The 27795-nt window shown below is 37.0% G+C and overlaps 1 protein-coding gene across 1 annotated transcript; it reads left to right on the top strand.

The window, feature by feature from the left end:
- Positions 1-8615: 8615 nt before the first annotated feature.
- PSMC6 (proteasome 26S subunit, ATPase 6) lies at positions 8616-27772 on the top strand. The gene is made up of 14 exons (XM_059914238.1): positions 8616-8765; positions 9771-9850; positions 9946-9985; positions 10231-10283; positions 13002-13069; positions 13678-13792; positions 15599-15686; positions 17694-17755; positions 17843-17966; positions 18338-18399; positions 19980-20100; positions 20244-20324; positions 24341-24412; positions 27266-27772. The coding sequence occupies exons 1-14, from the start codon at positions 8639-8641 to the stop codon at positions 27382-27384; spliced, it is 1212 nt and encodes a 403-aa protein (XP_059770221.1). The 5' UTR covers positions 8616-8638; the 3' UTR covers positions 27385-27772.
- Positions 27773-27795: the final 23 nt, after the last annotated feature.

The following is a 27795-nucleotide window of genomic DNA, read 5'->3' on the forward strand; positions in this document are numbered from 1 at the left end:
CTTTTTTTTTTTTTTTTTAAAGGATAAATTTTCAAGGTGAAACTGGAAAACATTCCAACATCTTACACATTACATTAAAAGTTAAAATATTTCTATTTATTCTTTTGGTAAATCTCTTCCTGTTTGTTTCTGCTTTTGTTTTTTCTTAAAAAGCCATCACTTATTGACGTAACTCTAGGATATGGTAGGCCTCAAATAGATATTATACTCCTATTTTCTAGCTGAGAAGAATAGGCATAGAATTTATATACGTTATTTAAAATCACTTGGTATGGTAGGGGCGAGACTCAAACCCTATGCTCTGTCCATCACTGCCAAGTGAATTGACATGTAATTAAAAAGTCACCAATCATCTGACATCCTGGTGGGCCGGGGAAGCTCTGATCTTAATATCTACAAAATGCAATGTATGCATATTAATACAATCTCTCGCTTTACCCCGAAAATTACTTTTTCACTATACTGTGTATGGGTTCTACTTATCCTTCTAGGGCCAGACCCAGCTCACTCAGTCCCTCATCATGAGTCTTCCTGGTTTCCTCTTCACCCAGTTCCACTGGGTGGAACTTACACTCTGCCAGATTGAGCTTGACATTAGAGATATAAAGACGTATAAAACCCAGTCCCTGCATGTGGATGGACACCCCATGGAATTTAGTATGTAATCTTTTATGACAGTTCTACTTTATGTTTCTACCACTGAATTGTAATCTCTTTTAACTTCTTAAGCAGGAATTATGTCTCAAACATGCCTGTGACTCCCAGAAATCTTTGCACACGTTTGTAAAATGAATGAATATATTCCATATGGCCACAGTATTGATATCTGAAGATTAAGCTATCAAAAATGAGAAACACAGTATGAAAAGGGGGAAACTAAATGAATAAAGCCTAAAATTGCAGAAAGAAGCAATCTGAACATCATCAGCTCTGGATTTCACTCTGATGCAATAGCCCGTAATTTGGGAGAATTTAAAAACATCAGTATTCCCAGGATGAAGGCTCTAGTCTATAAGATTCAAATTCTTGCCCAGAACAAATTTCTAGCAAACTTAAAATCAGAAACAATCAACATATAAGACAATTTTTTTAAAATTTATTGTCTTTTTTTCCCCAGCCTTATTGAAGTATAACTGAGAAATAAAATTGTCAGATATTTAAAGTGTATATCTAACTGATTTGACAGACGTATACATTGTGAAAGGATTCTCCCCATCAAGTTAACCCATCTATCATCTTACATATTTACCCTTTTCCCCTCCCTTGGTGAGAACATTTAAGTTCAACTCTCTCAGAAAATATCAATGATACAATACAGTGTTATCAACTATGGTCACCATGTTACTCACTAGATTCTCAGAACTTATTCATCTTATAGCTGAAAGTCTGTACCCTTTTACCAACCTCTCCCTGCTTTCCCGACCCCCTTGCCCCTGGCAACCATTTATCTACTCTCTGTTTCTATGAGTTTGATTTTTTTAATTATTATTCCACATATAAGTGATGCCATGCAGTATTTGTCTTGTCTGACTTACGTTCACTTAGCATAGTGCCCTCAAGCCCCATCCATGTTGTAGCAAATGGCAGGATTTCCTTTCTCATGCTGAATAATAGTCTATTGTATATGTATACGACATCTTCATTATCCATTTATCTGCTGACAGACACTTAAGTTGTTTCTATGCTTTGGCAATTGCGAATAATGCTGGATGGATGTGGAAGTACAGATATCCGGGTATATACCCAGAAGTGAGATTGCTGGATCTTACTTTATTGTCTTGAAAATTATAATTTTTCCTATTAGATTTGTAAGTGATTTTAGAATGTGTAAAATACAGTTTTATACATATTGTATAAATATTACTGACATTTCCCTGAGAACCCTTTGAGTTGGTCCTTTGTGTGAGTTCATTTCTTCAACTCTGCCTCCTCTGGCACCATCTTGCCTATGTTAAGGCCATGAAGTAACTGATTAGTTATCAAATAACTATTTAAGGAGCATCCACAGGGTACATAGTTCAACCTTGGATTTCTGAAACTACAGCCTCCCATATATTGTAACTTTGCTAAACAATAGTAAATTTTTTAGAGATGAACAAGGCCACCGTCTTGTTATTCTAATACTAGTGATCATAACAATAACATGACTTAGATTTAATGTACACAGCATTTCTTGATGGAATTCTGTTTACTCTGCAAATAACAGCTATTATTATTTTTTTAATGACCAAAGCAGGAAATGGCTTGAGTCCAATTTCTCAAAATGGGATTTCTGTGGGAAACTTCTCAGTACATGAACATTTTCTGACGTTGAATTGACTAGAAGGAAATGATTAAGGAAAAAATGTGATCAAGGAAAAGGATTATTATGACACACAAGAGGAAGAAAGGCTAAGTAAAAACCTAAAGGTCTGGTTCTGATATTTGATTAGATCTATGTAATATTTACTGAATGTAAGTGTGCACATGCTGTATTGCTAGACTTTTCTGTTGAGCTGCTTGAGATCATCTGAGTTGGGGAGACCTGCCACCTAAGTTCTGTCATCACCTTCTTTACCTCAGGTTCCTGAAAGAATGAACTATAAATAGTAACTGACTTCACTTCCTAACTTTGGGTTCATACCTTAGCCCAATGTGCAATCTGGTTGCCAACTCCACTCTCTTACTCTTCTTTACCTGACCTTCTTATTGCCAAATCTAATTGCCATTTTTCATTGAAATCATAACATCTCTGCTGCATTTTGACAAAGCAGATTCCTTCTTTCTTTGATTCAATTTCTTATGCACTGAACATTCCAGATCCTCCTCATAGTTCTCTGATATTATTTAACTGTCTCCTTCATGGGCTTTCCCTGAGCCCTCCTCTAAGATGTGAGTGTTCCCCAGTATTCTATCCTTTCTTCAGTGCTTTTCCTCATCCATCTATACTCTCCCCTGGAGAAACGTGCCCAATCTCATGATTTAAAATATTTCCTTTATGCTAATGACTCCCAAATCTATTTTTCCAGTTCAGATCTCTCCCTTGAGCTTCAAAATCCAACTGCCTATTGGACACAGCCATCTGGTTGTCTCAGAAATGTTTGATCACATTACCATACATATCTAGACAGCTAGAAATCAGAAAACCATCCTCAGTTTCCCCCTCTCTTTCACCTTCCATAACCTATTCTGTCCTGCCAGTTCTGTCATCAATTTATTTCCTCCTCTCCATCTTTATGACCAAGGACTAGTTTCAGCCCTGATTGTTGCTCACCTGATTTATTACCATATTTCCTTAACTGATTACCCAACTTCTAGGCTTGTACCCCTCAAAAAACAGTCTTCCCTGCTAGCCTGGTTTCTCAAAAATGTAAATCACACTTCTGTCTAAAATCTGTGATGCTCCTGATCTGATGCTTCTGAATAATTAAATTCAAGATTCTCAGCACGACATTCAAGGTCCCCATCTATTTCTCCAACTTCACTTCCAACACCTCTCTTCCTTATAGTTAGTGAACTGCTAACTATTCCTCCATAGAGACCTTGTTTCCAGCTTCCACTGTTAGAAGTACTGATGAAATCTTCTAGATAGTGAAAAAAAAAAAAAAGGCAGAAACAGATGAGAAGAGATAGAAAAAAAAATAGAGGATTAATTCAAGGAGAACAGTCTGACTAATAAGAGTACCACTTAGAGAGGACATGCAAACATAGGAAATAATCTTAGAAGTAATTCAAGAAAATAGCCAAAATGGAGGGATGGCTATCCAGATTCACTGGGCATACTAAATGCCCCGTCAGTGGATGGAAAATGCCCCTAACAGAGATAAAAATTTCAAAAAGAAGAAAGAAATCTTGGCTGCTGACAAAGAATTGAGAATCAGAAGGGCACTACAGAAGCACTGGAAGCTACAGGACAATGGAGCAAGGCCTTCAAAATTCTGAGAATTCTATAGCCAGCCAAACTATTAATCAAGTATGACAGTAGAATTAAGATATTGTTAGATACAAAGAATAATGCACATCTTTAAATCCTTTCTAGGAAAAGTCACTGAAAGGATATGATCCAACCAAACAAAGGAGTAAAACAAAAAAGAGGAGACCTGGGTATCAGGAAAGAGAAGATAGTACACAAGAGAGGAGCTAGGGAAGTTCTAGAAGGGAGTTACGCAGCATCCCTACAGAACCCAGATTAGAGGAAGAAGATGGAGGCCTCCAGTAGGGGTGTCTCTAGTTAAAATTGGGACTGGAGGGATACCTGATGTGACTTTCTGAAAAACACTATTCAGAGGAATTTTACAATTGTGTTGTAAATTTGGGAAGAAAAAGTGATTTTAAAAAATAGCTAAGCATATTTTTAAAATGAGGCAGCTTTTAATTATAGGAAGTTCAAAACAGCTTTACAATAAAGCAAATGTAACTATAGTATATTGCTTGACTTGCATAGCCGCACAATAAGACAAATGCTGGAAAGTGATTTAACCAAAACTTGTATATATTGTATATGGGGTGGTGGAGGTAGGGAAAGTGGGAATCTGGAATAATATAAAGGTGCTGAATCTTTATCTTTCTTATTAGGAAGTCAAAAGATAAAGCCTAAAATTGATCTAACAAGAAATAGCAGCATAAGCATGTTAGTTAGAAATGTGGAGGTAAATAAAAAAAAAAAATGAGTTAAAGAATTGGAGGGGCTTCCCTGGTGGCACAGTGGTTAAGAATCCACCTGCCAATGCAGGGGACACAGGTTCGAACCCTGGCCAGGGATGATCCCACATGCTGCAGAGCAACTAAGCCCGTGCACCACAACTACTGAGCCTGTGCTCTAGAGCCCGCGAGCCACAACTACTGAGCCCGTGTGCCACAATTACTGAAGCCCACGCACCTAGAACCCGTGCACCGCAACAAGAGAAGCCACCGCAATGAGAGGCCCGCGCACCGCAACAAAGAGTAGCCCCCACTCACCGCAACAAAGAGTAGCCCCCACTCACCACAACTAGAGAAAGCCCGTGCACAGCAACGAAGACCCAACGCAGCCAAACATTAAAATTTAAAAAAAAAATTAATAAAAAAAAAAATTGGATAGTGGGTCTCAGGGATAGAATAGGGTGGGGCAGTAGACTCCTCTTTTTCAATCTAAGCCTTGTAGTACTAAAAAAAAAACTTTATGTATTACTTTGATTAAAGAAGAGTATTTCCCAGAAGCTAGGAATTCTAACTTCTATTCCTACATCAACATCTTGCTGCTCAGCCATAGACACATTCAATTAAGTGCATTCTGATAAGTATTTGGGGGTAGATATCTGGAATGACAAATTTCTAAAAAGTCGAGTGTTATAGCTGATGTGTAAGCAAAAGTAGTTGCTACTTGCCTATCTGGTACTGTTTCCCAATTCTCTCTAGAAAAATATCAGTTCCTGTTGTATTAGTTATCCATCACCATGTAACAAATGACCACAAACTTAGTGGCTTAAAACAACAAACATTTTTTTTTTTAAATCTATCTCCTTTTCTTAAACTTGTTCAATATGCTTTTTTTTTTAATTTATTTATTTTATTTATTTTTGGCTGTGTTGGGTCTTCGTTTCTGTGTGAGGGCTTTCTCTAGTGGCGAGTGGGGGCCACTCTTCATTGCGGTGCGTGGGCCTCTCACTGTCGCGGCCTCTCTTGTTGCGGAGCACAGGCTCCAGACGCACAGGCTCAGTAGTTGTGGCTCACGGGCCTAGCTGCTCCGCCGCATGTGGGATCTTCCCAGAGCAGGGCTCGAACCCGTGTCCCCTGCATTGGCAGGCAGATTCTCAACCACTGTGCCACCAGGGAAGCCCAACAAACATTTATTATCTCAAGTTTTTGTGGGCCAGCAGTTCAGGAACAGCTGAACTGGGTTGCGTGACTCAGTCTCTCATGATGTTGCAATTAAGACTAGAGCTTCAGTCATCTGAAGGCTTGCCTAGGGTTGGAGGCTCTGCTTCGAAAATGGCTCACTCACGTGGCTGTTGGCAGGAGGCCTCAGTTCCTTGCTGGCTGTTCCTTTCCGTGTGGGTCTCTCCACAGATCTGTCGATGTGTCCTCTTGGCATGACAACTGGCTTCCCCCAGAGGGAGTGATCCAAGGGAGAGTAAGGAGGAAACCCCAATGCCTTTCACGACCTAGGCTCAATGGTCGTCTACTGTCACTTCCACTTTATTCTATTTGTCTAGAACAAGTTGCTAGATCCAGGGGAGGGAAATTAGGCTCCACTTCTTGAAATGGGAAGTATCAAAGAATTTGTGTACATATTTTAAAACCACAACACCCATCAATGCTACATTATACGTTAGTAGGTTAGGAGACTATACTTAAAAATGATTTTTTGAAGATCTAAATACATCTCATCACTGTTTGTTATGACATCACTTTTAATGACCCCTCCTTCCAAAACTAAGATATACCCTAGCTTGTCACCTCACTTCTTCTCTATTCTACAATATTTTAAGTTCCTTGAGAACTGATGACATTTCTTAGTCTTTTTGTATCTCTGCTTACCTATCATAGGGTCTAACATATTCACAAATTCATCCAATAGTATATATATATATCCATGTTCTAGGGATACAATAATGAGAAAGAAATAGTCATAGTCCTTGTTTTCCTGGAGCTTAGAGTCTACTGGGGGAAAAGACACATTTAATTGCATTTAAACATTTAAGAACACTTATGAATGTATAATTACAAATTAAGCTACATTTTCTGGGCTTCCCTGGTGGCGCAGTGGTTAAGAATCCGCCTGCCAATACAGGGGACACGGGTTCAAGCCCTGGTCCCGGAAGATCCCACATGCCGCGGAGCAGCTGGGCCCGTGAGCCACAATTACTGAGCCTGCGCGTCTGGAGCCTGTGCTCCGCAACAAGAGAGGCCACGATACTGAGAGGCCCGCCCACTGCGATGAAGAGTGGCCCCCACTTGCCACAACTGGAGAAAGCCCTCGCACAGAAACGAAGACCCAAACACAGCCATAAATAAAAATAAAAATAAAAAAGCTACATTTTCTGATGGACAGGGATACAGTCTTAGAGGTGCATATAAAAAGGAACAGAACTGTTCTGTTGCAGGCATACTGAAGACAGACAGGAGGGTCAACTGAAGTTGGAATTTTGCCAGATGGGTGAGAGAAGACAAATAAGAGTCAAGGGAGTTTAAAATATTGGTGTGTTATGTTGAAATAACACACTAGTATGTGCTTACAAATATTTATTGAATTGAATCAAACTGAGCTATATATATATATATTTTTTTCTTTGCCCCATCCTCTCTTCTTTACTTCTTGATGTCAGAGGTGATATACTCTTGGTATAGTTTGACCAGAATAGTTGCAGCTGAGTGGGAGAAAGGACTAACCCTGCTCAATCCACCTTCCTTGTTTATTGTCTAACTGCAATTACCAGTTATATTTAGAAAAAACAATAGAATATTCACACAATATCCATAAGATTTTTTCCTAATAAATTTGAAGGCATCTTTTAATTTCCTAATAATTTTTTTTGTAATTTAATTCACTTAAATTTGCAATTTATATGTATATATAAGATATACCTATTTAAACTCAAACATCCAGGGCCACTGGATAAGATGAGATCAAATGGAGTCTGGGGAATGTGACTGATTCTTTTGGAACAGCAATAAATTCTCCCTAGGAGTAGTGCTGGGAAGAGGTACAGCAATGTGGACCTGTCCCGCAAAAACTGAGGTCATTACTACCCTTAAAATAAATAATTTAAAATAACACTACTGAATGCTTACTATGTGCCAGATGTTGTGTTGATAGCTTACAGGCACACTATGTTAATACTCATGACATCTCTATGAGATAGGTACAAATATTATGCTCATTCTACAGAGATTTTGAGAGATTAATTTGTCCAAAAGCACAGAAAGAAGGCATCTTTATCTTGTGCCCCTTGTCTCTACAACCCGCCCCCTTCCGGGCTCATTGGCCTTCTTTCTGTTCCAAGAAATGAGCCAAGCCCCTTTTCACCTTAAGATCTTTGCATTTGCTGTTTCCTCTGTATGGAAGGTTTTTCTCCAGTTTGTTGCATGTCTGGCTCCTTATCTCAGATATCTGTCCTAAATTAGTTCTCCTCACCTTACTCTATACCACCATGTTTTATTTTTATTATAGTATAGTATTTATTACACTTTGAAATTACTTTTTTATCTTCCCACCAGATCGAACCCTTAGTACCTCATTCACTGAGTGAATAAATGAATAAATAGCCTACTCCTTCTGTACCTGGAGATCCTGGATAGTATTGGGTTATACCAGTAGGCTATCTGTGTTATACCGATAAGGCATCAGGACTCTTTAGAGAGATATGTATATATTCCCTATTTCATTCTCATCTTGGTTTATTACAAAGTCTTTTGTGGTTCCAGAACAGCAGTGACTTAAAAATACCAAGGCCTCTCAGGGGACAGCGCCCTTGCTCTACCCAGGCTGACCTGCAGGGGATGGTGTAGCCGGAGGTCTCCTTCGGTGCACGCCGGCGCCCTAGTGCAGAGAGACGCAGACGTTGGAGAAGTGGAGTGCAGAGGCGGGGCAAACCGGAAGGGGCGGTGTCCTCCGCGAACCCGCCCCTCCAGGGAGGCTCTCCTGTCTCGCCCCGCCCCTTCCCCCGCCCGGGCGGCCATGGCCATTCCCGGCATCCCCTATGAGCGGCGGCTTCTCATCATGGCGGACCCTAGAGATAAGGCGCTTCAGGACTACCGCAAGAAGCTGCTGGAGCACAAGGAGATCGACGGCCGTCTCAAGGAGTGTGAGTGCACCTTTCTTTCCACATAATCTCGTGCCTGGACCCGCTCCTGTCTCTGACAAAGCGGAGGCCTTTGGCCGAGCTCGGCAACCGAGCCCCGAGGAGAGAAGGCCTCAGTCCGGAGACAAGGCGCTTTGTCATCCCCGCCTATAGCTTCGGAAGCCGAGCCTCTTCGGGCGTGGAAATGGCCCGGTCTGGTCCAGGTGACAGAGAGAACATCCCCAGTTCTGAGATGGAATTGGAAGATGACCAGAGGGGAGTGGGGAAGAAGTGGGTCAGGGATGTTTCCAGGTTGAGGTGCAAGGAGTGCAGTGTTGGTGGAGTCCCGGGACCTGGAGGCGGAAAGAGACTTGAGTCAAAGAAGCTCAAGCAAGAGACGAGACTCGGGTAGTTGGCTTGTTAGTGGAATGGAAAGCCGAACGCGGAGTTTTAAGAGAGAAGGGGTCCATCGGTCAATCATAGTCTTCTTCTTTGCTCGTGTTTTGAATTTCTCTGCAAGGCACACAATTTTCCCTTACTCCTGAACCAAAAGAGTACTTATAATTTTTCTTAGTGCACCGTCACTGACAAACCTGAATGGTTTAAATAATGAAGGAAGACCTTAACTGTATAATTCTGTGGCGCTTTATTTAGGTTAGAAAGCCAAAGAGTAACAGTTCATGTGGGTAGGTGAAGTGAGGAAGGGTCTAACTCTTTTATCATTCGGGTTTGTAATCTCAAATCCGGAAGTGTCAGAATGTCAGTATCTGTTACGAATGTAACCTAATATATGCTCAAACAAGTAAGTATTGCCGATCAAGAAAATAAAAACATGGTGCTTTCTCTGTAACATTTCGTTTTTAAACATGTCATCTACAAACGGCATTATTTTTTTTTTGTGGTTTGATATAGTGGATATAAAATACACGTAAAGTGAAATAGACTTAAATAAACTTAAATAAAGTGAGACTTAGTGACTTAAACTCGCTAAGATTATTTAGTTTAAAATGTTCAAATTATATTTTTCAGTAAGGGAACAATTAAAAGAACTTACCAAGCAGTATGAAAAGTCTGAAAATGATCTGAAGGCCCTACAAAGTGTTGGGCAGGTATGTAATGGAGTTTGGGGTGTAGAGGGTGATGGTGATTTGTTTTTTTAGCTCTTGGCAAAAAGTAATGCTTTTTTTTTTCCTTTCTTTCTTAGATTGTGGGTGAAGTACTTAAGCAATTAACTGAAGAAAAATGTAAGTGTATTAGGTTGTTAGTAAAGAAAAAAAGAGCAGACTCCCCTCCCTCCCACCACCAACTTTTGAAATACTTATTATTTTAATGACTGTAATGAAGGTAGATGATATTCTTGCATAGACTAAGTTGTCTTTCAACTCTTGTCTTTTGGAGAACAGAAATAAAACTCAATCTGCCATCAATGTGGGTATATGTATTTTTTACTTTCTATTTTTCAATTTGTTTTTTCATTTTCTTCCTCTAGTCATTGTTAAAGCTACAAATGGACCAAGATATGTTGTGGGTTGTCGTCGACAGGTAACATTTTACATTTCTATAGTGCTTTATAATTGACGAAAGCGCTTTCATATACGGTATTTAATTCTCAAGGTAAGCAGGTCAGGCATTATGCCCATAACTTCCAAAGGTGACTTGTTCAGGTATAGATAATTATTAGCAAAGCCTGAACTCAAACCATGGGTTTGACTCCCGGTAGTCTCTACTTTTCTGCTCTATTGCATTGCCTCAGTCAGCTCTACGCACTGAGAAATCAAAGAATTTTAGAAGTGAAAAAATCTCAGATTATTTTATTTTAGTGTCTTATTTGAAGAGGACTTAAAAGTATTAGACCTTATAAATTACATTTTATATTTAAACATTCAAAAATATTACTTATAGACTTTACTATAGGCTAAATTGATTTTGTATGAGTTCATTTAAATTAGAATCGGCAAATTGAAATAACTCCAGATTTTATCTTGCAGTCATCAAAAAACGCCGACAAATGGCTTTGCATCATTTAGTAGCCTCTGAAGCCAATTTATTTACTACCCTATTCTTTAGGAAGTGTCTTTAGCGAATTCTTATAAACTCATTGGAAGAGCTTTCTAAACTGAGTATTTGTTATGTCAGGTTCAGGTTTTAAAACATTGATATGACATGGCTATAGAATTGAATTTTTCCTAGGGACTAAATTCAGTCTTAAGATTTTGCCTAGCATATAAGTGGAATGACATTTTCTAAATCAAAATTTCAGATGCCTAATCCGACAGAGGATATTTATGTCCCTTTCAGGGCCCTCTGGATGCCAAAAGTTGGCATTTCTTAGATATTTTGTGGTTGTATGAGGGGCAAGAGAGTATTTGAAAACTGGAAAATATTAGAAAAGCCAGAGTATATATTCCCTATAGATGTAAGTGTTGAAATAACTTCATATTCATCTCTATTTAAGCTCTTTTTCAAGTACAGTGGTCCCTCGTTATCCGTGGGGGATATGTTCCAAGACCGCCAGTGGATGCCTGAAACCTGGGCATATACCAAACCTTATATATGCTATGTTTTTTCCTCTACATACATACCTATGATAAAGTTTAATTTAAAAATTATGCACAGAAAGAGATTAACAAAAATAATAATAAAATAAAACAATTATAAAAAAAATATGCTGTTACAAAAGTCATGTGAATGTGGTCTCTCTCAAAATATCTTGTACAAATTTAATGCCTTTTCCATCTTAACTCAGCACTTGTCATGCACTGTTGCTGTAACTTTTGCAGTTTGAGGCGTGACAGCAAAACTAGCACAGGTTTCTTTTTTCTTCTTCACAATTGCATGGATAGAAGATTTGTTCTTACTGTAGATTATAGCAACCTCAGCATATGATTTTTATTTCCTTATTAAGTCGAGAACTTTCCCCGCTTCATTAGGAAGCGGTCTGTGGCTTCTCTTTGCCATATCTGAATGGCCAACATCACTACAATTGTGCTTTGGGGCCATTATTAAGTAAAATAAGGATTATTTGACCACAAGTACTTAAATCAGCAGGACAGTGGATCTGATAACCGAGAGGGCTACTAAGTGATAAACGGGAGGGATATACTGGACAAAGGGATGATTCACGTACGGAGGACATAGCTTTCATCACGCTACTCAGAACATGAAATTTAAAACTTAGGATTAGTTTATTTCTGGATTTTTTAATTAATATTTTCAGGTAACTGAAAATGTGGATAAGGGGAGGACTACTGTACCTGGCAATTATTCTTAGTTTAATCCATTATATTAAACCTAGTATTTAGCATATCGTCACTTCATTTTAATTGGCTCTAAATCCTAAACTAAGCGCTCTTTGCAAAATCCTGTGAAAAGTGGTCAGTAATTTGTATGATTCTGAAATTGTATTGGCGAGCAGTTTATTATTTCTTTTTGCACTTCTCGAAAAAACTAAAAAATTACAGTTTTTTTCTAAAAATAACTTTATTTTTGACAAGTGACAGCCTGAGTGTGATTTGAATCTATTTGGATAGATTCTCTCCACTTCTATCCAAATAAGTTAAATATGCCAATAAATTGTTTGGTATGATTCAACTTAATATGTACAGTAATATATTTACCATAGTGTCTGGCATGTAGCAAAGGCATGAATGAAGGTTGCTGGGGTTTTTTTGTTTGTTCTTTAGAATTTTAATAAAAAATCTCTAAGGGGAAATAGAGTGCATATCCCCCTTATCTCCTATGATCACATAACACATTCTTCCCAAAACTATAGTTTTTAAAATAAATCTAATGGACATACCTTTAAGATGCTTTCCTTTCCTTCCCCCCCAAATGTTCATTAAGGGATTTCTGTATAAATGCTTTGGTACCAATTGCCAAAGTCACTGTACTACAGTGCCTAAATCAAAATAATGACCAAAACTATATTAAACAGTGAGCCTTTGAAAGTAAAATATTGCAGTCAATTCCTTCTTCAAAAACAAGGTTGTTGCCACCTCAGACTTTGTATATTAGTGATTTCTCATTTCACACTGAGATTGCACAAAAGGACACTCTTTTAAGGAGCAGAAGGAAATAACTTTGAATTACTACTTTTTATAAACCCTTCTCTTGGGCATGGTGTTTATAATCTAATATAATCTAATATTAGTGTTCTCTCTGAAGGGTAAAAATGATTATTTGGCTTCTAACTATGCTCTTGTTAGAGTGTTATTCCCCTTTTCAAGTGTTTGTGTAACACCTTTTGTTTTACATAATTAGCTTGACAAAAGTAAGCTGAAGCCAGGAACAAGAGTTGCTTTGGATATGACTACACTAACTATCATGAGGTAGGTTTCTTGTACTATTTAGTTTACATCTTATTTTCATGGAGGGAAGATTTTATCCAAAATATATGCTTCTTGAGATCCCTGAATATTTTGCCACTTTTCCGCTTTTACTAATTTCAAATTAATTTAAACATGTTTTTTAAAAAAATTAATTAATTTATTTATTTATTTGGCTGTGTTGGGTCTTCATTGCTATGCATGGGCTTTCTCTAGTTGCAGCGAGCGGGGGCTACTCTTCATTGTGGTGCACGAGCTTCTCATTGCGGTGGTTTCTCTTGTGGTGGAGCACAGGCTTTAGGCACATGGGCTTCAGTAGCTGTGGCACGCAGGCTCAGTAGTTGTGGCTTGCGGTCTCCAGAGCTCAGGCTCAGCAGTTGTGGCACATGGGCTTAGTTGCTCCGCGGCATGTGAGATCTTCCCGGACCAGGGCTCGAACCCATGTCCCATGCATTGGCAGGCAGATTCTTAACCACTGCGCCACTAGGGAAGTCCTAACATGATTTTCTAAGATCACCTACAGGTGCTTGCATAAGCAAGTCATTTATACTCTATTTGTAGGCTGAGAGAAAATACCTTTTAAAAGAAAAATGCACACCTTATCATTACAGGTATTTGCCAAGAGAGGTGGACCCACTGGTTTACAACATGTCTCATGAGGACCCCGGGAATGTTTCTTATTCTGAGATTGGAGGGCTGTCAGAACAGATTCGGGAGTTACGAGAGGTTGGTAGTGTGTGCTTTATTCTCTGAACTTACTAAGAAGTAGTACAGGTTTTAAAATGCCTGAAGGGAGAAAGAGGATGTAAAGTCACTTTGTCCAAATAGTGTTTACTGAATATTACATATATAATATTTTTGCCAAGAGAAGAATAGCACTGAATGTCTAGCTATGAAAATTATGGGTTTTTGTTAAATTTGGAGATAATTTGGTGTTTGAAAAATCCTGCTCTTTTTATGACAAAGAAGGAAAAAAAGCTAAGAATAATTGATGTAATCCAATGCCCATACCATCTGGTATTTTGATTATCTTAGTAGTTTAGTTGGGTCAGAGCACATTTGGATAGTGTGTGTAATGTAGTTTTTCCCATAACCTCATTGATTTCCTGTTGCCCTTAAATAGAGTCAGTTATCTGTGCCTTAAATATTTTATTTTGATAAAGCTGTTTGCTGTCATTTAAGAAAAATATTGGCTTTAGCGTGGCTTAAACTTTTAAGTTATTACATGAAGAATCAAATCAGGGTTGCCTTGCTTCACAGCACAGATAGCTTCTTAACAATTCTCTTTTAAGCAAATTACATTGTTGTATTGATTTCATCTTAATTTAGGATGGAAATACTCAGGAATGAATTTGATTAATTGGAATGGCTTACGTTATCTGATTTAAGCCCTAAACCAGTAGTTTTCAGACTTCAGCACTTTAAATTTTCTGGAACTCTTATTAAAGATACAGATTCCTAGGCCCTCTGCATGGTTTTGATGCAGTGGCTTGGGGGTGGGGCACAGGAATTAGCATTTAAACAAGCATTCCAGGTGATTATGAAACCAAATTGTTTTTTTTTTTAACCATACTTGAGGAAGCATTGGCCTAAGCATAAATAAAAGCCTATTCTTTTCACATTGTAGTTAATGAAAAGAGGAAGAACAAGTGCTTCATGAAACAGTGAAATCTTTTACAGTGATTTGCTGCATCAGCCATAGGAGCAGAATGAATCTCTCTCACACACACACAGACACACGCACACACACCAAGGACATGCAGTATCCATCTGCAGACAATTGCGAATATTAATTTCTCACAATTTTGGCGTGTCTTAATCATACCTTATGGACAGAGTTATTCAGTAGAGGTTTATCTCTCAAGTAAAGAGTTTAAACTGGGCAGTCAAATCCTCACTTTTGCTGTTCTCCACTTTTCTTTCTTTGAATCAGTTTTAGAACATTGAGAGCAGAATTTATGTTTTTTTTAAGACTACTATGACAAAACGCCAACATAAGAAAATTTTATGTACCATTTCTCTTAGTGGCAGTTATATCTTACCAAAGTTCCCCATTTTATAATTATTTTTGTTGTATTCAGATGCACAGTAGTGTAATCTTTTTGTTTTTTTGCTTAACTGATTTTTTGTAGTGTTAATTTTTTCGTTGAGGCATAATTTACATTCAGTAAAATTCACGTTTTTAAGTGTACAGTTCAGATGTGTTTGACAGATTATATGCCCGTGCAACCATCACTCTAGGCAAGTGTGTGGTTATTTTAACAAGTGTGTTAAATAATAAATAGTTCAAATTACCACATGCTTTTTAATTAATTAATTTTAAAAATATTTTAAGATTTTTAGATTTAAGAGATATCTTACATCTACCTGAAGAAAAACCTCTAATATAAGTGGTTTTACATAGCACTGAATTCTAGATCTATTATGAATTATGATGTATGTACGTAACTCTGCTGACAGTTTACTTAAAATATTTGAAAGTACATCAGAATCTTTACTAACTTTTTAAGAAACATGCAACTTCTTTTCTAGGTAATAGAATTACCTCTTACAAACCCAGAATTATTCCAACGTGTAGGAATAATACCTCCAAAAGGCTGTTTGTTATATGGACCACCAGGTTGGTATTAAATCATGTCTGCCCCACTGAGCGAATGAATGAATGAAGGAGTAAAAAAATGAGATGGAGATATTTAATGTGACAATTCCAGCCTTCATTCTGTTCAGAGTAAGGAAGGGATTGGGGATGTGTGTCTATTTTCTTAGTCTTGCTTAGTCCTCTTGTGCTTCATAGGATATATATATCTAAACATGCCATGTGATTCTAAGCAATGGTCTTGTGTGGTTCACAGACCTCTGGGTGTCCCAGAGACACTTTCAGGGATTCTGCAAGGTCAAAACTTACTCTTACAATACTAAGATGTCAACACAGTGAAAAAGAAAAAGGGAACTCACATCTGTGCTGATGGTGCAAAGCAATGAGGGTAAAGCTACTCATGCCATAGCGTGAATCAATTAAGTCAGTGGCACAAAATGGTATAGTAGTCATTGTCTTCGGGGCCACTCACATTTGCAGTATTTTTTAAAAAAAGATGTCAGTTTCACTTTAAAGTGTCCTTGGGCTTCCCTGGTGGCGCAGTGGTTGAGAGTCTGCCTGCCAGTGCAAGGGACACGGGTTCGAGCCCTGGTCTGGGAAGATCCCACATGCCGCGGAGCAACTAGGTCCGTGAGCCACAATTACTGAGCCTGCGCGTCTGGAGCCTGTGCTCCGCAACAAGAGAGGCCGCGATAATGAGAGGCCCGCGCATCGCGATGAAGAGTGGACCCAACTTGCCGCAACTAGAGAAAGCCCTCGCACAGAAACGAAGACCCAACACAGCCATAAATAAATAAAAAAAAAAATTAAACTTTTAAAAAAAAAATAAATAAATAAATAAAATAAAATAAAATAAAGTGTCCTTGCTAAAGGATTAAAAATATTAACTTTTGATCCTTCAATAATGTCTTGTATTCTGTGATGAAATGGAAAATACATATAAAGTACTTCTGTTGCATACTGAATAAGATAGATATCTCCAGGAAAAGCATTTGTGCGATTATTTGAGTTGCCTGCTGAATTAGCTGCTTTTCACAGAATGCCATTTTTACTTGAAAGGATAATTTACGGTCAGTTATCAGACTGGTTATTGGTTACCTGGCACACTTTTTTTTTTTTTTTTTTTTATGTTTGGCTGTGTTGGGTCTTCATTGCTGTCTGCGGGCGTTCTCTAGTTGCGGCGAGCAGGGGCTACACTTCGTTGCACTGTGCGGGCTTCTCATTGCGGTGGCTTCTCTTGTTGCAGAGCACGAGCTCTAGATCGCAGGCTCAGTAGTTGTGGCACACGGGTTTAGTTGCTCCATGGCATGTGGGATCTTCCCGGACTAGGGATCAAACCCATGTCCCCTGCATTGGCAGGCGGATTCTTAAGCACTGTGCCACCAGGGAAGTCCCTGTACACATTTTTTTTAAAAAATGAATGAAGTTAGCCAATCATGTTAAACAACTGACACCATCTGTAGCCAGTGATAAAATTTGAGCTTTCAAGCGAAAATTGAGTTTTTGAAAACTTTACGTCCGGTACTATGAGCTTGACAACTTTCCAGTGTTTGTGAATACAAGACAGGATGAGATCGGAGATGGTATTAACAAATGTGATTTTTTAATATTATATAATGGAAAATGCCAGTATTTGGAAGATTTTCATAACCCACTGAATCAGTAGTTTCCAAATAAATACTTGATATTACAATATCATACGTAGGCAAAGGTCCACTCTGTTCAGTATAGCCCAATGTATTTGAATGTACAAGTTTCCATCATGGTCTATTTGTAAGTTGGGTTTGATATATTTCTAAAGTTATGTATTCAGTTTGCTTAAAATAAAATTAGAAGGGATATTTTGAATAAAATTTTAAATTTTAACATTGAGAGTGGAAGTGCTTTGGGATTTTAAATGATTTTAAATGCTTTTATTTAAGACTTAGCTTCCATTTTGCAAAATTTACTATTCAAAGGATTACATTCTTAAAAGCTTTTGAAAATTTGTTTTACTTTCCATTAAATTAGGACTTCGTTTGTCATTCCTAGGTACAGGAAAAACACTCTTGGCACGAGCTGTTGCTAGCCAGTTGGATTGCAATTTCTTAAAGGTAAAGGGAAGATTCTTTTTGTAGCTGTTGAAAATAAATTTTATTTGAATTGTCCTATGTTTACCATAATGTTTTTCCTTTAATCAGGTTGTATCTAGTTCTATTGTAGACAAGTACATTGGTGAAAGTGCTCGTTTGATCCGAGAAATGTTTAATTATGCCAGGGACCATCAGCCATGCATCATTTTTATGGATGAAATAGATGCTATAGGTAAGAATAACACTTCTTAAAATTTATTTTAAACTTTTCTTGAAACTGTTAGGAATATTTTTTAACTCTAAAAGAACTTTTTCCCTCCCTTTTCACCTCTAATTGCAACTTGTGTGAAGTAGCAAAATGAATTGAATGTTACTTTAAAAAAATTCTTAAGAAAGTTTAACCATTCTTAATAAATAACCTTTAACATTGAGAAAATGATAAACATTATACCAAAATCAATTCTAATTTTGTCAGTGTAATTCTTGTTAATTAATTTTCATCTTAATGTTTTAAACCCCAGACACTATCATTTTCATATTTTCTTAAATGATGCTTAAAGAGGAAAGGAGTAATGCATATGAGTTTCCACATCATTATTTTAGGTGGTCGTCGGTTTTCTGAGGGTACTTCAGCTGATAGAGAGATTCAGAGAACTTTAATGGAGGTAATATTTCGTAAAGCCTGTTTATAAAGAAATCAATGTTTATAAAGTGAAGAAGTGAACATTGGATATTTGAAGGTCAAAATATGGACAATGGTTTAAATGAAGAATGCACTTAAGTATGAAATTTGAAAGTACAGTATTGACAGGAATGAACACTTTTCTTTACCACAATCTCTAGTAAGAAAATGAGTACTAGAAAATAATAGGGATATCTACAAAATTTCATTTGATTTACAGCTGTACCGTTCTACATTTTTTGAGCAGACTGGCCATTTAAATAATTAAATTATATATTGTACTTACATTGTGAATGTGATTTTGTGTTAGTTTTATTCAGCTATTTATTTATTTATTTTATGAGTGACAAATATATTAAAACTAGTGGCAATAAATGAGTTGTAATTATGTATGAGGCTGCTCTAAAAATTACTAATACTTTCCTCTCTTTATTGCTGAGAATGAAAGGAAGCTAAAATAGTTTTGATTATTGAAGATGGATGATGGGATATTGAAATGTATATTAAAGTCTTTTCCCACTCCAAATTCTGTGAAAGTGATGGCAAGATTCCAAACACATTTTCCAACTCCTATAAATAGATAGGTAGCATAGGTAATGCATTGTCAACTTCTGTCTCAGTAAGGGTATTTGAAAATTGTTTTTTATAAATTATATTGTCTGCTCAGAAAAGACAGTATTTTAAAATTTGTTGTAGAGTCTATTAGAAGCCTTAAATTGAGGTATTTTTTTAAAAACACAGATACTAGTTTTATTCATGTAGCTGATATGTTGTTAGCTAACACTTAGGGTATGTTAGACATATTGGCATGAAGAAATAGACATATTGTCAGGCTAGCTTTGTTTTAAAGAGTTTGTTGAATGCAGTTAGATTTTTCAACATTTATTCAAGAAAACTTTAGGACTTGAAGGAAATATGTTAGGTATCTCAGTATTTCTGTGTATAGTAGAATTATTTGAAAAGATATTTAATGGATTTATTATCAGGTTTGTAGAAAATCATTGTTTCCAGTTATCCTGATGTAAATTTTATGTGTGGCATACCATAAGCTCTTGAAACATTATTTTAAAAGTAATTGTAACAAAAAAATTCGAACATTGGAAATCAGATCCACATAACTTAGTTTCATAATTCTTGACTGGATGGATGCCTTCAGATTTATTAAAACTATCTGATAGATTATTCAACTGTGTACCTTTTTATAGCTATCTTGGAGACTTCCCTGGCAGTTGAGTGGTTAAGACTCCGTGCTTCCCCTGCAGGGGGCACGGGTTCAATCCCTGGTCGTGGAACTAAGATCCCGCATGCTGCAAGGTGCAGCCAAAAAAAAAAGCATTAAATAATCTATCTTGGAACTTTTAGGATGGAAAATATATCCCTTTATGTAAGAGAGAGAAAAAAATATGATTCCATCAAATGATCATTCTGCACATCACATATGTATCTGTAAGCAATACATTTCATTGTCTTAGGCATATAAAAGGTGTGTGCTATGTGTTTTTTTAATGGTTGGGATGTTTTATAAAATGTGCCTTTGATTTATATTCACAAATATATTCTTAGCTACTGAATCAAATGGATGGATTTGATACTCTACATAGAGTTAAAATGATCATGGCTACAAACAGACCAGATACACTGGATCCTGCTTTGCTCCGTCCAGGCAGATTAGATAGAAAAATACGTGAGTTAAGCTTTTTTGCCTGCTGTCCATTTCCCTTTGTCTATGTCCATTTCTCTTCCCATACCTCCTCCTCACCCCCTACTTTATTTAAAAAACAAAAAACCTGACTACAAAAGAATTTCTTATAATTTTCTTATTTTCAGATATTGATTTACCAAACGAACAAGCAAGGTTAGATATATTGAAAATCCATGCGGGTCCCATTACAAAGCATGGTGAAATAGGTAAGTAAATAACCTCTTTTATATATATTTACATTTGGTAAATGAAGTAAAATGCTATTGGATATCACTGATAGTCTACCAAATCTAGTTTTAAATTCAGGAAACATGGTGGTCTTGAATTTAGCTTATAGTTATTGAGCATGTGCTGTATGCTAAGAATTGTTCTAAGTGCTGAGGATATAGCAATGAACAAAACAGATAAATTCCTGCCTTTATATAACTTACATTCTTGTCAGGAAAGACAGGTGAAGAAAGTAAAATATTCACTTGACCCTTGAGCAAAATGGGTTTGAACTGCGTGGGCCTACTTATACGTGGATTTTTTTTTTTAACTAGTAAATGCTACAGTACTACCTGATTGGGGTTGGTTGAATCCACAGACGCAGAACCGTGAACATGGAGGGCCGCTATGAGTTACGCACAGATTTTTGACTGTGCAGAGGGTTGGCGCCCCTAACCCCCGTGTTGTTCAGGAGTCAACTTTATGGTATATTAGATGATGCTAAGTCCTGTTGAGAAAAATAAAGCAAGGAAAGGAGAATAGGTAATGCCAGGAGCAGGCATGAATGTATACATTTTTGAACAGAGGTGGGGAGGAGGAAGCGCAGGGAAGGTCTTACCAAGGTGATTTTTAAGCAGTGACCTAAAAGGTGAAGGAGCTAAGTATGGATATTTGGGGGAAAATCATGCAGAGGGAACAGCAAGTAAGAAGGCCTTGAAGTAGGTGTGTGCATGGAACATTCCAGGAGCAGCATAGAGGTCAGGGTCTCTGTGGCAGAGTTATTGGGACGGTAGCAAGTGAAATAAATCATAGAAGTAATGGGGGTCAGATTGTGTAGAGCCTTACTGAGGCCATTGTGTAGGAACTTTGGCTTTTGTTTTTAGTGAAATGGATACCATTGGAGAATTGTGAGCAGAGGAATGATATGACCTTACTTTTTATTATTTTTAACTTTGTATTACAGAAAATTAGAAATATGTAAAAGTAGAGATGAGTATAATCTTATCAGGAATTCATCCCCCAGCTTCAGTAATTAACTCTTGGCCAATCTTGCTTCATCTGTAATCTCTCCCACTTCTTACCTTCCCTCTGGATTTTTAAAAAGCAAATTCCAGTCATTATCATTTCATCTGTAAATATTTCAAAATTCACTTACGTTAAATAAGATCATTCTGGCTGCAGCTAGAGGGACAAGGATAGAGACAAGAGAATCTATTAGGAGGTTATTTCAGTAATGCAGGCAAAAGATGATGGTGGCTTGGCCCAAGGTGGTAGCAAAATCTTTTAAAATAATGAGATTCTGGACATATTTTGAAAATAGAGGTGACAGGGCTTGCTAATGAATCGGATGTAGGGTGTGAACTAAAGAGAAGAACCAGGGAAGACTTAGGTGTTTTACTCATGCAACTGAACAAATGGAATTGCCGTCAATTAAAGCAAGGGAAGACTGGAAAAATGAGGTTTTAAAGGGAGAATGAGGAATTTGATTCTGGCGATATTTAATTTAAGATGCCAATTAGATAGCCAAGTAAAGATGTTGATTAGTAATTCTGTGTTCATCAATAGTTCATTGGGGTGGTCTGTGCTAGAGTTATAAATATGGCTAATATCAGCATAAAAATGGTTCCAAGGAAGAGAATGTTGATAGAGAAGGGATTCAAAAACTGAGCTAATTCCAGCATTAAGAAGTTGAGTGGAAAAAAAAAAAAAAGTTGAGAGGAAGAACCATCAAAGGAGACTGAGAAAGGTTAGTCACAGAGATAGGAGTTAACCAGGGCCTGGTGGTGTCCTGGAGAATAAATGAAGAAATATTATAGGGAGGGACTAATTTCCTGTCAAATGCTGACAATGGGTCTGATAAGAAGAGTTCTGAGATTGGATTTACTATGTGAAGATCATTAGTGACCTTATCAAAAGAAATTTCTTTGGAGTGGTAGGAGTGAGAGCCTTGTTCAGATGGATATCAGAGAGGTGGGGACAAGAGGCATTGAGTTTAGACACCTCTTTCAAGGAGTTCTCTAGCGAAGGGGAGAAGAGAAGAAATGGAGCTGCAGCAGAAATGGAGATTAGGACTTCGAGTTTTCTTTAAGATGCATGAACTTACAACACTTTTTTTTATGCTCATGGGAATGATCTAGGAGAGAGATACAAGTTGATAATGTGCTTTTTTTTGAAGAGAGGTTGGCTTTGTCTATGAGCATAGACTTCTCAGGAGAATAGGAGGAGAGGCAGCATATATAGATGCTGATGATAACAGGTTCTTAAATATGGCAGGTACTTAGAGAATTTTTCTTCTGAATACCTTTATTCTCTCAGTGAAATAGAAAGCAAGTTAAGAGTGAAAATGGGAAAGTACTGTTAGAGATTTGAGGACAGAGGAGAAATTACAAAATAGTTATCTATAGAAGTGAGGGACCGGGCTAATGTAAAGGCCAGCAAGCCATGTATTCTATTGTGGGCTAAATTCTGTATGCCTTCTGTTTTTGTAAATAAAGTTTTGTTGTAGCACAACCACTCCCGTTCATTTACATATTGTCTTTGACTACTTTCCCACTACAGTGGCAGAAATGAGTAGTTTTGACAGAGACCATATGACCTACAAAGTCTAAAATATTTACTGTCTTGCCCATTACAGAAAGTTTGCTGACCCCTGGACTAGAGGCATCTAGTGTAATTGCCAAGCAACTTTAAAAACTTTTTAAAAGTTAGTGGTTGGGCTTCCCTGGTGGTGCAGTGGTTGAGAATCTGCCAGCCAATGCAGGGGACACGGGCTCAAGCCCTGGTCTGGGAGGATCCCACATGCCGCGGAGCAACTAGGCCTGTGAGCCACAACTACCGAGCCTGCGCGTCTGGAGCCTGTGCCCCGCAACAAGAGAGGCCGCGGCAGTGAGAGGCCCGCGCACCGCGATGAAGAGTGGCCCCCACTTGCCGCAACTAGAGAAAGCCCTCGCATAGAAACGAAGACCCAACACAGCCAAAAAATAAAATAAATAAATAAATAAAAGTGCTTTGCCACGTGGAGACCAAGTACCCTACCTTAAAAGACAAGCCTTTAAAAAAAAAAAAAAAAAAAAGTTGTCCAAAATAATTACAAATAGTTGACCATTGCCTTTCTCATTACGCATGTGAAAGTTTTGAGTTGGAAAGACTGAGCTGAATTTACCAGCTTCTTCCAATACTGAGCTCTTGCTAGGTGCCAGATGCTGTGCTAACCTTAGGAATTTCTGCTCTCCAGAAGCTTACATGAACTTGAACCTGAATGAAGACTAATTAATGAATTATCTGTGTGATTTCAAATAGAGATTGACATACTCCAGATTGCCTGACAAGGGTGTCTTATCACAGTTTTTCACATTGTAGTAGCCTATGTGTCTCTTCTCTCGCTGTTCTACATCAAGTCCATAACTGCTACCTTAAACCAGCAGCAGCTCTTCGTTTCGTCTGTCACGTGGATAGAAAGGTCACTTAACTATTACTGTTATCATAGATCTGATACCTCAACACTTGGAGCTTTCACAGAAACCAGAAAAGCTAGCCAATGTTTAGCATTTAAAAATTCTGTATGATAAAATGATGTCTGAAGACTATTTATGGTATATTTTATATTTGCCTTATGTGATTAAATTCCATTGTGGTTACAGTTGGTTTTGAATATTCTAGATTTATTCAAATTAGATACTTGGTTACAGTTTTAATAAGAGTCATAGCTTGACAGATATCTAAAGTTCACATGCGCTTAACAGTTTCTCTGTGTAGAAACAGGTTAAGGTGCTTTCAGATCTTGATATTTCTTGGTTTTAGAGTTTTAGAAGTATGTTTATTTCTGCTTGGTGCTGGTTTACTTAACAGAAGTATTAATTTTAGTTGTCACTATTGTGGAATGTTAACAGAGATGATGCCTAGCTGACTAAATTCAAAGCAAGCCCTTAAGTTAAATTTTCTGTATGGGAATAAATCAAAAAAAGGTCTCCTATTATTATTTTTTTAACTGATTTCCAGTATTTTTCGTAAACAGATTATGAAGCAATTGTGAAGCTTTCAGACGGCTTTAATGGAGCAGACCTGAGAAATGTTTGTACTGAAGCAGGTAAGGGTTTAAAGTACAGTTTTTACTATTGATTTTGATTTGTTTAATTTGCTAAAAATGTGTTTGGGTTTGTCCAAAAGCAGAGCCTGAGCTTTGCAAGGATTTGAGTGCTTGTTATTTTCTGGGAAATTGATTCCAGGAAGTAGGAGAGAATAGGGCAAGTGAGATGGGAAGAGGGAAAGCTGTTATAAGGGTGCATCATTGAAGTAACTGTTGTAGGCAAGAGGGGTTTGGTTCTGATGAGACCTCAGAGAAACATACAGAATTCTTTCCAGGATTATCTGGCTGAAATATGGGAGACTAGAGCATTGATTTACCAGCTGTCATCCTCCATTCCTCCGTGGGATGAGATTTGCCCTTGGGGATGCTAACTCCTTTGCACTTATGGATGCCTTAGGGTAGAATGTGGAAAGACATGCATAGTGATAGCATGCTGTCCCCCTGGAGTAAGTCTGAGACTGTACAGAGCTATCTGCCACACCTGTGGCTGAAATCCGACTGGGCCAGCACTGGGGGTGTCTGCTACAAAATGGATGACATGCCTTCTGATACTAGCCTGTCAGTAGTTACCTTTGAAAGATTGATTTATGAATTTTGTGTTCATTCAACTTGTGGAAATGTAGTAGTTTTTCAGTATAATTTTCTCTGTGGATTGTGTGATTTTATTTTTATTTCCGGTACCAAGTGGCTTTAAAACCATACATACAGTCATTTAGTTTTTGTCCTCCACACAGAATCTTAAAATTAAAAAAAAATCTACAGTAGATTTTATAGTTATTGACTTTCATAGGTTGCATATGAACAGTTTTTAAGTATTACAATATGTGATTTCCTCTTGTTTTCATATCACCTTTAGCCTTATTTTAACATTTCTTGTAAATTCAACAGACAGTGTTTAAAGAGGCTGCTCAGACATGGCTTCTCCATAGGAGTATCTTCATGGGTATACTGTGACTCAGTAGCTGGATCAAAGATCTGCAGGTCCAGAAACTCTCAGTACAAATCACATAAATCATGCTCACAAAGACTTATTAGTAAACAAAAATATTAAGAGGTAAGCAGTCAGTAGCCTGAACTACTAGGGGTAACTTATGACATTCTCCTTTCAAAATCTACACTAGACCAAATAATTATTAGAAGATTGCTTTGGTGAAAATGGAATCCAAACAAAAGCAGTATCGAAATCTTAAAGGCTGATACCATTAAATTATATTCTCTCTTTTTCCACATATTTTTTAAAAGTTTATTTTTAGCTATTTCCAATAAAGAACTATAACTTCTGTATGGATTAAAATTTAAGTTTTTTAAACTTCTCATCTGGGGACATACTGAAATTCTTGAGTTTTCTTTTTATTAGTCTTCAAGCCTTTTTTGTTAACATATCTTTCTGTGAGTTAAAATATACTTGATTCAATTATAGTTGTCTTTTTCCATTCAAATCCTGAGATTGTCATCCTTTTTGGATTAGAATGTATCTCAGATTCACTCATTCACTAAATAATGATTTGGAAACAGTAATATGCACAAGGTTTGGAAAAATAACTTGCCTAATTTAGTTACAGCCTTCTAAACAGGTTTTAAAACTTCACTATTACAAAAACCAGTCATTTCCATTCACCTGATTTCTGAGGACAGCATAGAATGACTATTGCCAAGATTCCTTATGTAGAAATCTTGAAAGGGAAGACAGGAAGTAACCCTTGCAATTTTCTATTGCAACCCACTCATTTTATGTTAGTGAAAATTCAGTATAAGCAGATCCTCAATGAAAATAGTAGTAGGATTCATTTAATTAGTAGATAGTGATAACTTACCAGCTTTAAACTTATCATGAAATGAGGATTGTCTCAAAATCTGGGACCCATGTCTATGACACAACTAATGTTTTAAAAAAAACCAGAAACAAACCTTTTACCTCCTTGTCAAGTAGTATTTGACAAGTAACTTGTCAAAAACTTGAAAGCAAAAACTGAATGGTGATATTTGAATATGAAAGTCATATAAAATACCAATTTGTACATAAAAGTAAATTTTCTCACATGAATAATGACACTGATTTTTGTTGACTTTCTTTAATTCTTATTCTCTATGCTTTTGATTATTAACAAGGAAAAGCTATCAAAATTACTGAGGTGTTTTGTGTTTTCCTGAACCATACATGTGCCCCCTGCTTCCAGGGGATTGCTGCCTGTAGACTTAGGAAACTTCTGCCTAAAATGTGTATGTGTTATTGATAGTTGGGTTTTGTTTTGTTCTGTTTTGTTTTTTCAAGATGACATTGGATACAGGGACTGTGTGAGGTGGAATTTAAGTATACAGATAATTGTCTCACTGTTTTCTGGCTTTTGGTTTGGAAAATAGCGCTCACTATAGTTACGGAAATTAATTGAACAATAATAGTGGTTTTTAGGAAATTAGAACTGTTGGCTGAGAAGTAATACATCTAAGCTCCTTCACATTTATTCCATAGAATAATATTACATTATTTAGTTTTCTTTAAAGTTTTTTTGAGATATAATTGACATATTAGTTTCATGTATACAACATAATGATTCAGTATTTGTATATATTATGAAATGATCACCATAATGAGTCTAGTTAACATTCCATCATCGCACATAGAAATGTATTTTTTTCTTGTGGTCTACTCAGCATCTTTCAAATACACAATGCAGTATTAATAAGTATAGTCACCATGCTGTACATTACATCCCCAGGGCTTATTTATTTTTTAAGTGGGAGTTTGTACCTTTTGACCACCTTCACCCATTTCAACTACCCTCTCCCTTAGTTTTCTTATAATAAATAATTCACATATTAAATATAGCAGTCATGTTGTTTTATTCTCCACAGGTATGTTTGCAATTCGTGCTGATCATGATTTTGTAGTACAGGAAGACTTCATGAAAGCAGTCAGAAAAGTGGCTGATTCTAAGAAGCTAGAGTCTAAATTGGACTACAAACCTGTGTAATTTACTGTAAGATTTTTGATGGCTGCATGACAGATACTGGCTTAATGTAAAAATAAAGTTAAGGAAAATAATGTATGTATTGGCAAAAATGATCTCATTAACAGAGTATGAATAAAAATGTGTATGAATAACATTGTAAAAATTAGTAATTCAGTAATTCTACTTTTAAGAAGTATGGAAGAAATTTGTATGTTTGGTAATGTTGCATTTATTGCAGCAGAAGTTATAAAAGAAGAGTATGTTGAAGCTTTTCGTATTTGCTGTGTATTTTGTAAAACCTTGAAAATGGTTTGAGACAGTAGTACCAGATAGCATTTCTTATGACTTATTTTATATCATTTGTTTTCCTCATCCTAAAAAGTTTAATAAAATCTGTTTGATTCAGTTCTCCTACATATAGTCTTGTCTTTT

The sequence above is a fragment of the Balaenoptera ricei genome, chromosome 2 (genome assembly GCF_028023285.1).
Source record: "Balaenoptera ricei isolate mBalRic1 chromosome 2, mBalRic1.hap2, whole genome shotgun sequence".
NCBI classification, from domain to species: domain Eukaryota; kingdom Metazoa; phylum Chordata; class Mammalia; order Artiodactyla; family Balaenopteridae; genus Balaenoptera; species Balaenoptera ricei.